We start from the raw sequence: 17,644 nt of genomic DNA on the forward strand, positions 1-17,644 counted from the left end.
ACATTTTTCGACGTTGAAACAGACGTCAAAAACCTGTCGCGCAGATGACTTTGCCTAATGAAGACATCTTGACGCCTCGTTGTTACGCGTGGCTGCCCACTTCGCGGACGGTCCTTGACACTTTCTGTGGCCCGATATTTTCTCAGCAATCTTGTTATTGTAGATTGGTGCACATTGAAGCGTCGTGCGATATCGCGTTGGTTTAACCCAGCGTCAACAAGACCAAGAATTGCATACCTCTGTTGCTCAGACAGCCTAGGCATTTCAGTCAACGGTTGGAATGACGTCAACTCTTAATATTCTGACTGAAATAGTGTAAGTTGCACGTATACGTGACGAGAGATAAAAAAATTCCTTCGTTAACCACGTGGGTGACTTTAAGTAAAGTGAGCACGGGTGAGACGGGCTGAGTTACGGATGAGTGATTTCGTTTTTCGATGATATGGATACATGCCAAAATGTTTAAAACACAATACATAGGCAAAATATTAGATAATCAAAATTGTGAGTTTGTTTTATTATACATTTTCATATAGGCGTTTTTAAAGTCCTTGAGTATATCTAGAGATCGTTAAAACTTTACCAGGTGTCATTTTCCTCGTCCATTTTGACCCGGTGTTTAATTAAAATCTCTCTTAAAAACTTCCTCAAACCAGTGATGGTATCTAGATGTGTTTATGCTATTTTTTTCTTCTCTGTATTCTCTGTACTGACAAATTATCATTTCTTAACATATTTAAATTCCCTTTATTGTCGATTTTCTCCATTCTTCACATGGCTCTTTTGCTATAAATAGCGACAAACAATACAGACGAGGGATAACTCTTAAACTTTGACCCGAATTCTTGCTGAATAAAAATACATAAAAATACTTTTATTAACACCTAAAAATTAAAATAAAAAAGTACCGGGGCGGGACACTTAGATAGGGGCGGTCGGGGATGAGAATCTAAAGATTAATTTTATTTGTTTTTAACAGTCACTTCTTTCTTTACACCCAACGACTTTTCTGCAGTATTGGACCTCCGCCGAAATATGGCTGAAATACTGCCGCCTCGGCGTTAAACAATATAAATCAATCAATCTTATTGGACCGTTACCAAAGTATTTTTCGACTTTAAACATTGATTTAAATTAATTTTCCTCCTTCATCTTTAATCATACAACTTTCTATTTCCTTTAACAGAGTTATTTTCGCCCCGTGTTATTTTCGCCCTTTTGAACTTGTGAACAATATTGCCCCGTTTAAAATTCGCCCATTCAAGGAGAGGGCGATACGGGCGAAAATAAAACGGGGCGAAAATTTCCCTGTATACAGTCTTAAGATCTTTTTTATCGTACCAATAAATCAGCGGATGGGATTTCTTGAAATCCTTTAAGGAACATTTAAAAGTAAGTCTAATTTCCAAGTAGTAAGAAAAAAACCCTTTTCTATAAAAATCCTCGATTCTGAATCTATGGGTCTCATTATTTATATGAAAATATAAGAATTTACTAACAGTATATAAATCTCGTCCGAACGCATAGCAAATTACTTTTTACTCAAAGCCCTGTCACACCAAACTGCGTTCACACGAGTCATTACGGCGTTGTCAAATTTGTTAAATTGCCGTGAAATCGCAGGAAAATTCACAAATTCCTGTAACATTTTCACAATGTGCAGATGTCATGGCGTCCCTACGGCGAGGGACGCGATTCTACTGCGATCTCACGGCGTTCTACTGCGTTCTCACTGAAATCTCTCGGCGATTGACTGCGCTTCCGCGGAGTTTTCTCCTCGTTTTCACGGCGTTCTCACTTCGCTGGCTGCGTTCACAATACGTTCACAATGCGTTCTATACTCATTGATACTCATATATATGTGATTATATATAATCACACGGCGCAATAATATCTACCTGTACATAAAATTTAAAATGACCTGCTCTACTTGCTTTTCATGTATAAAGATAAACAAAATAAGCAAGTTAAATGATAATTATTTTATTTACATTGTAAACAAGTATTTCAGTTTGTTGGCTATCGATTCAACCTGTGTACATAGAGAAAGCTAGCGTTTGCTTACATTTTTTTTCCACTTTTGTCAGCTGCAGAATCTCTAACGATCATCCTTATTTTTTGGGTAGACCTTTCGTTTAAATTTTCATGATAAACTATTATTTCATATTTAAATTCTACTCACGATAAATCATGTCATGAACAGCTGCCAAACACCTCAGCGTTTTCGTAGTTCAGTGTAAAGCTGTCGCCAGTGTCTCCGTGTTTATCAGTGTTTTACGATAAGTATGCCTTTAGTTACTGAAATCGAGGAATGTTTTCTGCATCGATTATCAATTTTCACGAATAAAAATATTCCCAGACAACAATCTGTTCACTATTAATGATCACAAGTAGCCCTTTCACAAAATATTCCCTTCGAAAGATTTCTTAGCCTAATGTATTCGAAGCGTAACCGCCATGCAAGCCGATTTACACATTGTGTCATTTTTCAAAATCTACGACGGACGGTTAGTGCAATAATTAAATTCAAAAATTAAATTCAAATCCAGGATTTGATCACGTGACCGACCCACTTCAATTCCTATTGAAGTTTATAAACTTGTTATTCATTTCTTAAATATTCAGAATGAATGTAAAACATTTGTTTTAAGGATTCAAGTTACACGATGAAAAGACTTTTAATCATGCCAAGAAATACTCTTAATAATTACAAAATGTCCTATTTAAATAATTTAGTACTTAAATTTTAAAAGTTTTATGATTAAACTCCTTTTTTTCAATTTTATCGGTTCAGATGTGTTGTTAGATTTTCTTGGATTTTATTATGAATGTAAAATAATAAAGGAAAATAAACAAACCGAAAAGTTTTCTGCAAAATTTAATTGAAACAACTGATCAAGTTCTGGTGTAATTTTCTCTTCCATCTTTTTTTTTCATGTAAATGCTCACAGTGCATCAAATACATTGGAATTATTGCTGATCAAATATGATCCCATTGCTCTTGTTTTGTGAGCTGGGTGACAACGCTCTAACAACGCCGTGAAAGAGCATTGTGATCGCAAACGGACGCTGTAGAAATGCCATGGGAGCGCAATGATCGTAGTGACAACTCTGTGCTGTCGCCATGTAATCGCAGTCGAAAAAATCACAAGACGATTAATCTCATTAGAAGCGCCGTAAAAACGCGATAGAAACACAGTGTCATCTCCAAGGACTCTGCGACATCTCCGTGAGGTCTCCGTGGAAGCGCAGTTTACTGTCACTGCGTTCGTGTCGCAATCATGTGCGTCTTCATGGCGTTCGCACGGAGCTCCCACTATGTTGTTGGAGATCTCACCGCGCTGCTACGGCGATCATACTACGTTTCTACTGCGTAATTCTTATCAGACCGTGGTCACACGGCGCGTACTTTGTGCATACCCAAAGTGATCGCCGTCCCCGGGCGTTCTAGGAGACCCTAAGCGACCCTACGGCCTTCAGTGGAGATTTCCCTGCGTTGTCGCGGCGCTGTAGGAGACTCTACAGCGATAACCTCGGCGTTTTGCATGTTTTGAGGAAGCAGTGCAGTCGCCTTGAGGACGCAGCCGCGGTGTGACAGGAGATTTTAAGTGTGTAGACTTACTCATATGTTTATTTACACAAATAAGCAAATCTTTGTCGAATGAATGGGGTATTGGTCTAGGAGAATAAAGAACAGATAAATAATGATAATGAGTCAACTCTATTTTTAAAGAAAACATATGGTCCACGAGAACAAAATCTTTTCATCTCAAGATTGACTGCATCTTACATCTAATTAAAAATGGTATATTTTTCTATCGACTACAAGTTTAAATGTATTTTCAATATAAGTTAAGTATAATTAATTATACATAATAACAATAATTTCAGTACATATTTTTGATAATTATAAGTTATTTAAGAGTCAAAATCAGCAAGCATCGAGCATTGGATGGAAAGTCAAAATTTTATTTTTTCAAAAGCTTTTGTTATATAAAAAATTTTGTCCTACCTAATGCTAAAACACAATTAAATTTTTTTTTGAACGTATGAAGGGACTGGTATCCAAGGAAATTCATTTCCTTAGCAACGGGCTCATAAATCCTTATGAAAATCAATGATTTTTAGACATTTTTCTATGAATATGTTTTCTGAACGTGATAAGATAGGGTATTTTGGTTACTTTATTTGTTGAAAGATGGAATTGCTTTATTCTTATAAAATAGGAAAAACAAAATTTCTGTAGTGATATTGTTGCCATAACAACGGGAAAAGAACATGGCGTCAATGCTTATTAATTTTGAAAAAAATTACATATGTTTATCACTATATACACAAAATCTACAACCACAGCTAGAAAAATGAATGCTGTGATCTTGTTAGGGGTTATCTATATGTCAAATCTATACAATAAAACTTGCAGGCAACTTTAGAAGAAAAAAGTTACAAATGGTTAAAATGTGTGACAATCTGACATTTATAAGCTTTTTTGAAGGGGTGGGGGTAAACTGAATACATGTACAGTGTCCATTATATTGGTCATATTGGTTCGGATCAAAGCTTACTCATAATTTTACTATTGTTGATAAATAAATGCACATAAAATTTCGAAAGGAATTTATATTCCTCACAAACGAAACTTTGAAATAAAAGAGGGGGGGGGTTATAGGAATCACCTTGTTACATATCCATATGTATGTAAAATTTTGACTTGTTTTGAGGGTTTAACACAAAATGGAGTCAAGTTTTATGATCTGTTTGAATTTCAGAAAAACGTCGATAAAATATTTTTTTTTATTTTTTAAAAGTAATTGTTTAGATTTTCTGCACCCTCTCGGTTTCACTCATATCTATAAATATAGGATGACATTTGAGTATTAAACATTTTTACAATCAAATGTTTCTTTCAAACAGTGTGAACTACCCCCGATATGATGTCTATCAAATTTGTTATGTAACTTAAAGTCAATAAAACATAATCTGCGATAACTTTTTGAATTATCGCTAATATACATTGGTTGCTGTATGTCCATGTTGACAAGGAGGGTACCCATTTTTTGATGCCCATGATATAATTTTTGTTAATTGAAATCCACCTGTTCATGTGTGTATGAAACAGACATAAGTTGCTGTTAATTTCACATATTTCAGTTAATATATTTTGGAAAGTTAACAAGTATTACAGAAGCTTTAGTGACGCGTTCAATTTTACTCTGATTTACAAATTCTTGGCCATTCATTTTTAACGCAGTGTCTCGAGTAGCCCTTGTTTTCCAGCTTCGCACAATGAAATTATGCGATGAAAAGTGGTCACATAAACTGTTATAAAGTCATTAAAGATTCAATAATTAGAAAAAGTCAAACTTAATGCCATATGATTTCTATGTTGTATGTCATGGAGCTGATGACATTATTTATTGAACGCCCCTCGTACTTTCACAGGTGAGATTTGGTATAGCCTTTTTTTTCTGTCAGTCCGTTGTTTATGATTTTTGAAAGGAAAAAAAAAAGAAAACTGGAGCATATTCGAGAGTTCTTTCCTAAATTTCTTATTGCCAATTAACTTTTGTAATAAAATTTAATTGATTTGTTAACTCGTCACTGCACCGAATACACAGTACAATCATGCGCGAACCAGGGGATTTTCGGGGTTGTATTGTTTAATTTAAATTTATATCTTTTCAGAGAGAGGGTTTCACAAAAGCATAAAAAAAATCCAACAGATGGATATAAAAATAAGCAAACAACTTTTCAATTACCGAAAACCCTATTTCGGAGGGGATGCGGAATATCTAAAAATTCATTTTGTATGCTTATCTCAAATTCACGCGCCAATGTTTTTGGAGGTGTCCTACTTCATTTTCTTCTACTTCGACTGTACATAATTTCTATATCTTTGAAAATTGCAGGGGCTGAGGTGGGCAGAATACCTATATATCCATGCTTGACCGTTGATAATTTTTATTCAAACATAAATTACCTTGATTTCAGGACGTTCATTTTCCCGCTAAGGATAAAGGGAGGTAAACCCATTCCTTTGTTTCCGTTTGTGGCCGCCGTTTTCTTCTGTTCAGTGAACGGCGCTCTGCAGACGTACGGGATACTCCTATCGAATACTCAGATCCACCACTGGTTCCAGAAGGCAAGATTCTGTCTGGGTATGTTATACCAAATAGAACAAAAATTTTCCGCTTTTTATTTTGGCTAATCAATGCCAATGACACATATAAAGGAAGCGAACTGGTGTTAAATATCTAAAATGTTCATACGCATTAAAACCCTTTCAGAAACATTTTTAATTTGTTTTTTAGGTATTATGTTATTTTTTACGGAGATGTATATTAACATCCGGTCTGACATTTTGCTGACGTCACTAAGGAGAGAGAAAGAAGGCACATATCGAACTCCAAGTGGTAGATAGACAAAATTTTATCTATATGTTCCGCGTTCTTTAATTCATGTAGTATTCTGGTGAAAATGTAAAGAGAATTGAATGTGGAATAAAAAACTTCACCTTGAATTATTATCGTTAAGGTTGCCAACTTTATTTTATTTTCATCGCAAGGATTTCCATTCAAGTAGGTGTCTGTGCTAACTTTTATTTTTATCCCTAGGATTTCTATTCCAGAACGTCTCTGGTGCTAACTTTCATTTTTATCCCTAGGATTTCTATTCCAGTACGTCTCTGGTGCTAACTTTTATTTCTATCCCTAGGATTTGTATTCAGTACGTCTCTAGTGTTAACTTTTATTTTTTATCCCTAGGATTTCTATTCAGTACGTCTCTGGTGTTAACTTTTATTTTTATCCCTTGGATTTCCATTCGAGTACGTCTCTTGTGTTAACTTTTATTTTTATCCCCAGGATTTCTATTCAAGTACGTCTCTGGTGCTAACTTTTATTTTTATCCCTAGGATTTCTATTCCAGTACGTCTAACGATTTAACTTTTATTTTTATCCCTAGGATTTCTATTCAGTACGTCTCTAGTGTTAACTTTTTTTTTTATCCCTAGGATTTCTATTCAGTACGTCTCTGGTGGTAACTTTTATTTTTATCCCTAGGATTTCTATTCAGTACGTCTCTAGTGTTAACTTTTATTTTTATCCCTTGGATTTCCATTCGAGTACGTCTCTTGTGTTAACTTTTATTTTTATCCCCAGGATTTCTATTCAAGTACGTCTCTGGTGCTAACTTTTACTTTTATCCCTAGGATTTCTTTTCCAGTACGTCTCTGTTGCTAACTTTTATTTTTATCCCTAGGATTTCTATTCCAGTACGTCTCTGGTGCTAACATTTATTTTTTCCCGGGATTTCTATTCCAGTACGTCTCACGTTCTAACTTTTATTTTTATCTCTAGGATTTTTTTTCAAGTACTCGCTGATGCTAACTTTTATTTTTATCCCTAGAATTTCTAATCAGTACGTCTCTGATGCTAACTTTTATTTTTATCCCTAGGATTTCTATTCAGTACGTCTCTAGTGTTAACTTTTATTTTTATCCCTTGGATTTCCATTCGAGTACGTATCTAGTGTTAGCTTTTATTTTTATCCCTAGGATTTCTATTCGAGTACGTCTCTAGTGTTAACTTTTATTTTTATCCCCAGGATTTCTATTCAAGTACGTCTCTGGTGCAAACTTTTATTTTTATCCCTAGGATTTCTATTCAAGAACGTCTCTGGTGCTAATTTTATTTTTATCCCTAGAAGTTCTATTCAGTACGTCTCTGGTGCTAACTTTTATTTTTATCCCTAGGATTTCTATTCAGTACGCCTCTAGTGCTAATTTTTATTTTTATTACCAGAATTTATAATCAGTACGCCTATGGTGCTAATTTTTATTTTCATCCAAAGGATTTCTATTCGAGTATGTCTCTTGTTCAAACTTTTAATTTTATCCCTGGGATTTCGTTTCGAGTACGTCTCTCGTTTTAATTATCCCCAGGATTTCTATTCCAGTACGTCTCTGTTGCTAACTTTTATTTTTATCCCTAGGATTTCTATGCAAGTAATCGCTGATGCTGACTTTTATTTTTATCCCTAGGATTTCTAATCAGTGCGTGTCTGATGCTAACTTTTATTTTTATCCCCAAGATTTCTTTTCAGTACGCCTCTGGAGCTAATTTTTATTTTTATCACCAGGATTTCTAATCAGTACGCCTTTGGTGCTATTTTTTATTTTATCCCAAGGATTTCTATTCGAATACGTCTCTGGCGCTAACTTCCTGGGAGAAATAGTGGAGTGGATCGGTTTTTCTTTGGCCTGTTGTTATCGTTTGAATCAAAACCGGAATTGGAAGGGGGTGGGGGCAACAATGGGAGAGACTACAATCAAATCTTTTTTTCAAAGGAATATAGAGGGAAAATACTTCTTTAAAGAATATTTTAAAAATTTCTGATCAGGAAAAGCAAATCCGTGACTGATAATTATATGGAAGATTTCAAAGGTGTAACATTTACTTTTTCCCCAGGTGGTCCAGGAAACTTTTTAAATGAAGTTGTTGTAAATGAAAGTATCCGTCAAATGTGATATAAAGTACATCCAACTTGCGTAAAACAACATGCAAAACAACAATCATTCGTGAAAGTGTTCAAGAATAACTTTTAATTAAAAAATCTTTTCGATGAGAAAGATCAAGATCAAGTTCACAGATTTTCAAATTCTGAGAAAAGTGTATGCAAATGTATTTATTGCATTATCATTATGTAGTTGAAACAAAGTCTTACAGACAAAACGGAATCAGAGCCTTTCTATCTTTTCGATAATTCTCAAATTTCTCCCTATAAAATCTACAGAATAAATAAAATTAAATAAAAAGGAATCACTGATGTGAGTAAGGTGTAATTGGTACATTGCTTTTATTGCTGATGTAAAATGTTTTAAGTGAGTGCAATATCATGGGAAAACTTCAATGTATTCCTTTCGACGTGATTTATATCTATACTGAGTGTATTACCTGTGATGATGGAAAGCCCAAAGGCCGATATTACACAGAGTGAAGATAGCAAAAGCTATAGAAGGGAGATAACAACAGGCCAAAGAAAAACCGATCCACTCCACTATTTCTCCCAGGAAGTTAGCGCCAGAGACGTATTCGAATAGAAATCCTTGGGATAAAAATAAAAATTAGCACCAAAGGCGTACTGATTAGAAATCCTGGTGATAAAAATAAAAATTAGCTCCAGAGGCGTACTGAAAAGAAATTTTGGGGATAAAAATAAAAGTTAGCATCAGACACGCACTGATTAGAAATCCTAGGGATAAAAATAAAAGTCAGCATCAGCGATTACTTGCATAGAAATCCTAGGGATAAAAATAAAAGTTAGCAACAGAGACGTACTGGAATAGAAATCCTGGGGATAATTAAAACGAGAGACGTACTCGAAAAGAAATCCCAGGGATAAAATTAAAAGTTTGAACAAGAGACATACTCGAATAGAAATCCTTTGGATGAAAATAAAAATTAGCACCATAGGCGTACTGATTATAAATTCTGGTAATAAAAATAAAAATTAGCACTAGAGGCGTACTGAATAGAAATCCTAGGGATAAAAATAAAAGTTAGCACCAGAGACGTACTGAATAGAACTTCTAGGGATAAAAATAAAATTAGCACCAGAGACGTTCTTGAATAGAAATCCTAGGGATAAAAATAAAAGTTTGCACCAGAGACGTACTTGAATAGAAATCCTGGGGATAAAAATAAAAGTTAACACTAGAGACGTACTCGAATAGAAATCCTAGGGATAAAAATAAAAGCTAACACTAGATACGTACTCGAATGGAAATCCAAGGGATAAAAATAAAAGTTAACACTAGAGACGTACTGAATAGAAATCCTAGGGATAAAAATAAAAGTTAGCAACAGAGACGTACTGAAATAGAAATCCTGGGGATAATTAAAACGAGAGACGTACTCGAAAAGAAATCCCAGGGAAAAAATAAAAGTTAGAACAAGAGACATACTCGAATAGAAATCCTTCGATAAAAATAAAAATTAGCACCAGAGGCGTACTGATTATAAATCCTGGTGATAAAAATAAAAATTATCACTAGAGGCGTACTGAATAGAAATCCTAGGGATAAAAATAAAAGTTAGCATCAGAGACACACTGATTAGAAATTCTAGGGATAAAAATAAAAGTTAGCATCAGCGAGTACTTGAAAAAAAATCCTAGAGATAAAAATAAAAGTTAGAACGTGAGACGTACTGGAATAGAAATCCCGGGGAAAAAATAAATGTTAGCACCAGAGACGTACTGGAATAGAAATCCTAGGGATAAAAATAAAAGTTAGCAACAGAGACGTACTGGAAAAGAAATCCTAGGGATAAAAGTAAAAGTTAGCACCAGAGACGTACTTGAATAGAAATCCTGGGGATAAAAATAAAAGTTAACACAAGAGACGTACTCGAATGGAAATCCAAGGGATAAAAATAAAAGTTAACACTAGAGACGTACTGAATAGAAATCCTAGGGATAAAAATAAAAGTTACCACCAGAGACGTACTGAATAGAAATCCTAGGGATAAAAAAAAGTTAACACTAGAGACGTACTGAATAGAAATCCTAGGGATAAAAATAAAAGTTAAATCGTTAGACGTACTGGAATAGAAATCCTAGGGATAAAAATAAAAGTTAGCACCAGAGACGTACTTGAATAGAAATCCTGGGGATAAAAATAAAAGTTAACACAAGAGACGTACTCGAATGGAAATCCAAGGGATAAAAATAAAAGTTAACACCAGAGACGTACTGAATAGAAATCCTAGGGATAAAAATAAAAGTTAGCACCAGAGACGTACTGAATAGAAATCCTAGGGATAAAAATAAAAGTTAACACCAGAGACGTACTGAATAGAAATCCTAGGGATAAAAAATAAAAGTTAACACTAGAGACGTACTGAATACAAATCCTAGGGATAGAAATAAAAGTTAGCACCAGAGACGTACTGGAATAGAAATCCTAGGGATAAAAATAAAAGTTAGCACAGACACCTACTTGAATGGAAATCCTTGCGATGAAAATAAAATAAAGTTGGCAACCTTAACGATAATAATTCAAGGTGAAGTTTTTTATTCCACATTCAATTCTCTTTACATTTTCACCAGAATACTACATGAATTAAAGAACGCGGAACATATAGATAAAATTTTGTCTATCTACCACTTGGAGTTCGATATGTGCCTTCTTTCTCTCTCCTTAGTGACGTCAGCAAAATGTCAGACCGGATGTTAATATACATCTCCGTAAAAAATAACATAATACCTAAAAAACAAATTAAAAATGTTTCTGAAAGGGTTTTAATGCGTATGAACATTTTAAATATTTCACACCAGTTCGCTTCCTTCATATGTGTCATTGGCATTGATTAGCCAAAATAAAAAGCGGAAAATTTTTGTTCTATTTGGTATAACATACCCAGACAGAATCTTGCCTTCTGGAACCAGTGGTGGATCTGAGTATTCGATAGGAGTATCCCGTACGTCTGCAGAGCGCCGTTCACTGAACAGAAGAAAACGGCGGCCACAAACGGAAACAAAGGAATGGGTTTACCTCCCTTTATCCTTAGCGGGAAAATGAACGTCCTGAAATCAAGGTAATTTATGTTTGAATAAAAAATATCAACGGTCAAGCATGGATATATAGGTATTCTGCCCACCTCAGCCCCTGCAATTTTCAAAGATATAGAAATTATGTACAGTCGAAGTAGAAGAAAATGAAGTAGGACACCTCCAAAAACATTGGCGCGTGAATTTGAGATAAGCATACAAAATGAATTTTTAGATATTCCGCATCCCCTCCGAAATAGGGTTTTCGGTAATTGAAAAGTTGTTTGCTTATTTTTATATCCATCTGTTGGATTTTTTTTATGCTTTTGTGAAACCCTCTCTCTGAAAAGATATAAATTTAAATTAAACAATACAACCCCGAAAATCCCCTGGTTCGCGCATGATTGTACTGTGTATTCGGTGCAGTGACGAGTTAACAAATCAATTAAATTTTATTACAAAAGTTAATTGGCAATAAGAAATTTAGGAAAGAACTCTCGAATATGCTCCAGTTTTCTTTTTTTTTTCCTTTCAAAAATCATAAACAACGGACTGAAAGAAAAAAAGGCTATACCAAATCTCACCTGTGAAAGTACGAGGGGCGTTCAATAAATAATGTCATCAGCTCCATGACATACAACATAGAAATCATATGGCATTAAGTTTGACTTTTTCTAATTATTGAATCTTTAATGACTTTATAACAGTTTATGTGACCACTTTTCATCGCATAATTTCATTGTGCGAAGCTGGAAAACAAGGGCTACTCGAGACACTGCGTTAAAAATGAATGGTCAAGAATTTGTAAATCAGAGTAAAATTGAACGCGTCACTAAAGCTTCTGTAATACTTGTTAACTTTCCAAAATATATTAACTGAAATATGTGAAATTAACAGCAACTTATGTCTGTTTCATACACACATGAACAGGTGGATTTCAATTAACAAAAATTATATCATGGGCATCAAAAAATGGGTACCCTCCTTGTCAACATGGACATACAGCAACCAATGTATATTAGCGATAATTCAAAAAGTTATCGCAGATTATGTTTTATTGACTTTAAGTTACATAACAAATTTGATAGACATCATATCGGGGGTAGTTCACACTGTTTGAAAGAAACATTTGATTGTAAAAATGTTTAATACTCAAATGTCATCCTATATTTATAGATATGAGTGAAACCGAGAGGGTGCAGAAAATCTAAACAATTACTTTTAAAAAATAAAAAAAAATATTTTATCGACGTTTTTCTGAAATTCAAACAGATCATAAAACTTGACTCCATTTTGTGTTAAACCCTCAAAACAAATTTAGAATGAGATGTACTTGACAAAACTGCAAATGCCTAAGAAGAGCAAAAATTTGCAAGAAGACAAAACAGTTTTATACGCTATTTTCTTAAATATTAGCGGTCTTGTTGTTCAAATATATATACACGAAGGCAGTTCAATTTCTTGATGAGTCTAGTAAGTCAAATATTTGCCAAAAAATGAAAGGTTTATGAGAGGAAGGAAACAGAATATGGAATTCACTACATTAAATTTCTTCCTGACAGCGTCCAAACCCACAGGCCATGAAGAGTAAAGGAGTTTTGGGGTAAACAGAAAGTTAACGTTTTGTCACATTAACAATAATCGCCAGATCTTTGACCTTTTGACTTGTTTCATTTCCCAAACTTAGGAAAACACCTTTTAGAAAGAAAAAAATAAGTACAGCAAATCATAGGATTTGCCATTTTCCAGTATTCTAAGGGTCATACTCAAAACTGTGTTCTAAAAACAATTAGAAATTGAATAAAAATGTTACGGACATGTCTTTTAATTAAAAGAGAATATTTTAGTTAAATCATTAAGACAAAATCATAGAAAGGCGAGTTTTGTTTATTTCCGAGCCCCGATGACATTATTTATTGAACGCCCCTCGTAGTGTAACAGAAAGCATCCAATCAAAACCATGTTATTTCCATTAATGTTCATTAACTCATCATAGCGCCACCTTGAGAGTATCATAAGCGGTACAACAAAGGACGGTAACTCTTGTAGGAACCAGGCGAGCTTGGCAGGCACGAGGCATCCCCACCCGGGACGGGTGTACCGGCCGTAGGGGGCCGTGGTTAACTGAAGCGTGACTTAATTAGAAATCCCCAACAAAACCATCAGACCGGAAAGAAATCTCAGCAAATTGGGGGCCGAAAACACGCGGTCAACTTGTTCCATTATAAAGTTCATATTTTTCTTCCTTTATTTTTATTCTTTAAAAACACTGAAAAATAATTACACTAAATTTAGAAATTAAAGATTTATTTAACTAAGCATCACTGCATCTAATGATTTATATGGTGTGCGAGTCGCATTTTATTAACATTTTGAAATGGATGACGTCATCCTCCCTCCTGCTGTCCGATTATTTATTCTGAGATAAGGACTCTGATTCGGCTATAGCAAGTAATTCAAGGTGATATTTCATAACCACAACGATAAATAAAAACTGTATAGAATTCTGTGATGTTTGTTTTGGTTCTTATTTTCTATTTCTGTATCTGTACACCATGAGTCTAAATCTACCCCCTGTAAGATACAGGATATAGGTTTTTGCATGAACTTTAGAGCGATGAATAATCTCTCTCTCAATGTGTTTGAATGTATGAACTGTGTAGCGATGAATAATCTCTCTTTCTCTTTTCTGTCCCTTTCCTCCTTTCATTTCACTGTGGATGACGTCATTCTCCCTCCTGCTTTCTGATTGATGATTCTGAGATAAGGAATCTGATTCGGCCAGTGATTCAGGGTGTTATTTCATAGCCAAAACGATAAATAAAAACTCTATAGAACTCTGTGATGTTTGTTTTGGTTCTTATTTACTTTTTATGTATCTGTACACCATGAGTCTAAATTTACCCCCTCTAAGATACAGGATATTCGTTTTTGTTCATACATGAACTTTGGAACGTTGAATAATCTTTCTCTCTCTCTACTTCTCTCTCTCGAAATGTTGACTCTGATCTCTTTTTCCCCACTTTTATATTGATTTATTGTTGCATGAGGGAAACATCAAGTCGATGTCTTTGTTCCTAACGATTGTAGAACTTGACACACACATACCTGGAAAATGAAAAAAAGAAATTTTGTTAAATTATCCATATAATGGAATTATTTGACATTAAAATACATACAGAGAGAAAATAAGAAAGAGAGAGTGACTGCAAGGTATACTTTCACATTGCATTCAATAAAAAAATATCGTGTCCTGGAATGTAAAAAAAAAAGTTTGAGTCGGGAGAGAGCAACCAAAGAATGGCATTTTACTTCAAATCCCCCACGCACTGATTCCCGCCCCTGTAGATCTCTTCTTTTCTCTTTTTTTCTAATTTGCATATCTCCCTTTGCACATCGTCCTCAACTGATAAAATTCTATAAGAGAGAATCGAAGGCATCTTTCTCTATTTTTATGCAAGTATCGGTCGAAAACGAGATATTTAATTGTAGGTAGCTCAAACGGAGCTTTCATAAAAATTCGATGCTTATATCACATAATTACATATTAGAAAGCACTAATAAGAGAATAAAGTAGAGCCGAGCTTGTTGTAGAGCAACGACTAGGTCTTACGTCCTGTTTGACCGGAAGTAACTTTTATTTAAATAAAAAGAAAAATGACATCTCTAATGATTTAAATCTTCCAAATCTATGTTGATAATTGCAAAAGTAAGCAGTTTTTGCTACTTCCTGTTGGACTGGAAGTGACGTCGACGGATGGAAAATTAAAATTTTATGCTTACAGTAACAAGAATTTCCAAAACGTTTAAAAACGGCAAAAAATATGCATTTTCTGACTACTTCCATTTTAGCCGAAGTGAGTCACAAGTTACTATTCAGAAAAAGTAATGGAAGGACCCAAATAAATCAAGTTATTGCAAGGGCTTACCCTCAATGTATCTTGTCAAGTTTTTACACATAATCTAAAACAGCATTAAGACATTTGAAAAGTAATGCGAACCTCATGAAATCTTGCAAATGAATTAATTATAGCTATTTTTTTTGTAGTTGACCAGCAAAATATACAACCTTCCGTCCAAGAAATTAAATTTTAGCAATTATAAAAGGGAATCTAAATAGATACGCGGTGTTTTTCATAAACAACTGATAGTGTTGAAAAGGATCCTAAATTAAACTAAGATTTTTAACTTGGTTATGCCCTTGCAATATTGGAATTAATAGATGACCTCTTTACTGCAAGTATAATTGCTTAAATCATGTGATATCGACATACTGAATTAAAAAAAAAAATGGAGAGGGAGGGGGCCATTACACAGTACGAATAGCTCTAGAGTCCGTTTGCCTTTACATCAGATATAATAAATTTCTGTATAGAGAGTGTTAGTGATATTGTTTTATAAATTAAACTGCTGCACATGTACTATGATCAAATGATTGGGGACTGTATCTTTATCATATTAGGGGATGTCTTGCTTGGATTTCTATATTCCTTGGTGACAGCTCTGCTAACGTAGATTCTTGATCTATCTGTCGTGGCCGTAAATCCAATGGAAAAAAAATGTGTCTGTGAAACACAGATGCCCCTGAATAGCATTATAGCAAAGGTTAAGCTTTCTCAAATGCAGATCATATATGTTGGCACCTAAAGTAAGGCCTTTTCTCATGAAATACAAATGTGAAATATAGAATCCTAGGATCAACTATTCAAAGGTAGTGACCAAGATTGACGTTTTTAAAGGAAGTATAATATCCAGGGTCATGGTCAAAGGGTCAAGAGTGTTGGTTTTTTAAAGAAAAGCCTTGTCCTATAGATTTCATATGGGAAGTATGAAACCTCTGGCCCTTACCATTCAAAAGTCATGGCCAAGGTTAAAATTTGTAAAAAAAAAAATAATAAATAAATAAATAAATAGAAATAAAAATAACACAAACTCCAAGATCAAGGTCAAAAGGTCAAAGAGGTTAATATCCAATGAAAGGACTTGCCTCAAGGATTACATATGTGACGTATGAAAGATATAGCCCTTAATAATCAAATGTTATGTAAAATATAATGGCCCTAGCCTTAACCGTTCAAAAGTTATCGCCAAGTTTTAGTTTTGTTTTTGTAAGTACGGAAATCTTTAAGGTCAAGATCAAAATTATTGGTTTAAAATGAAATGACTTGCAACAAATATTTGATATTTGAATATGAAATTCCTAGTATCTACAGTATAAAAAATTGAACAGAAGTTAAAGTATAGAATTTAGTGAAAAAATGGGTCAAACTCCGAGGTCAAGGTCAAAGGGTCAAAGTTCTTGATATCAAATAAAAGGTAGTGTCACAAGGATAAAATATATGAAGTATAAAAGTCCTAGTCCTAAATCCTCAAAGATTATGGTCAAGGTTGTAATTTAAAAGCAGGTCAAACTCTTAGGTCAAGGTCAAAGGCTATAATTTCTCTTATCCAACAAAGCGTCTTCTCACAAGAATAACATATGTGAAATATGAAAACCCTTTCCCATACCAATCAAAAGTTATAGCCAAATTCAAAGTTACCAGGTTAACAATTCAAGATAGGTTGTTGGTATCCAATGAAATTTCTTGCCAGAAAAAATAAACATATGAAGTATAAAAGTCTTGGTATTTACTGTTCGAAAGATATGGCCAAAGTAAAAGTCTGAAATTCTGTGTAAAAGTAGGTCATACTCAAAAATCAAGGTCAAAAATATCAATTTTTGGTGCCAAAAGAAAGGTATTGTAACAAGGAATGCACATGTGAAATATGAAAGTCATAGTTTCACCAAATCAGAAATTTATGGCAAGTTTAAAGTTTTTGCGGAAAGGAGACAAACAAGCAGGCAGAGAGACAGACAGACTGACAGATTGACGAACAAAACAAACTCCATACCCCCCGAAACTTAGTTTACGGGTTCATTATAATATTATAAAAACTTTTTTGTTTATGGTGTCATGTTGAAGTGACCAGGTCCCGGGATCATGGAGCATTTCAGCTTGTCAAAATCTTTCTGTTGAACATAAATACTGTAGAAGTTAAAGATGCCAAAATCAAACTGTTTTTCAATATTGTTAAACAGAAATGTTCTCATTTT

General features: G+C 34.2%; 1 protein-coding gene and 1 pseudogene across 1 annotated transcript; one reads left to right on the forward strand and one right to left on the reverse strand.

The window, feature by feature from the left end:
• The first annotated feature begins 3,293 nt into the window (after positions 1-3,293).
• LOC134255035 (3-oxo-5-alpha-steroid 4-dehydrogenase 2-like) lies at positions 3,294-8,527 on the forward strand. The gene is made up of 5 exons (XM_062737574.1): positions 3,294-3,373; positions 5,992-6,158; positions 6,312-6,413; positions 8,188-8,271; positions 8,469-8,527. The coding sequence occupies exons 1-5, from the start codon at positions 3,294-3,296 to the stop codon at positions 8,525-8,527; spliced, it is 492 nt and encodes a 163-aa protein (XP_062593558.1).
• A 193-nt stretch (positions 8,528-8,720) lies between these two features.
• Positions 8,721-13,773, reverse strand: LOC134255036 (3-oxo-5-alpha-steroid 4-dehydrogenase 2-like; annotated as a pseudogene).
• Between the last annotated feature and the right edge of the window lie 3,871 nt (positions 13,774-17,644).

The sequence above is a fragment of the Saccostrea cucullata genome, unplaced genomic scaffold (assembly GCF_032062105.1).
Source record: "Saccostrea cucullata isolate Sc308-1 unplaced genomic scaffold, CSIRO_AGI_Scuc_v1 ctg2003, whole genome shotgun sequence".
In the NCBI taxonomy this organism is placed as follows: Eukaryota; Metazoa; Mollusca; class Bivalvia; order Ostreida; family Ostreidae; genus Saccostrea; species Saccostrea cuccullata.

Coding starts and splice junctions, on each gene's coding strand:
- LOC134255035 (XM_062737574.1), top strand. CDS start 3,294: ATGGCGTTCGCACGGAGCTCCCACTATGTTGTTGGAGATCTCACCGCG. Junction 3,374..5,991: donor TCATACTACGTTTCTACTGC/GTAATTCTTATC, acceptor CCTTGATTTCAG/GACGTTCATTTTCCCGCTAA. Junction 8,272..8,468: donor TTCTTTGGCCTGTTGTTATC/GTTTGAATCAAA, acceptor CTTTTTCCCCAG/GTGGTCCAGGAAACTTTTTA.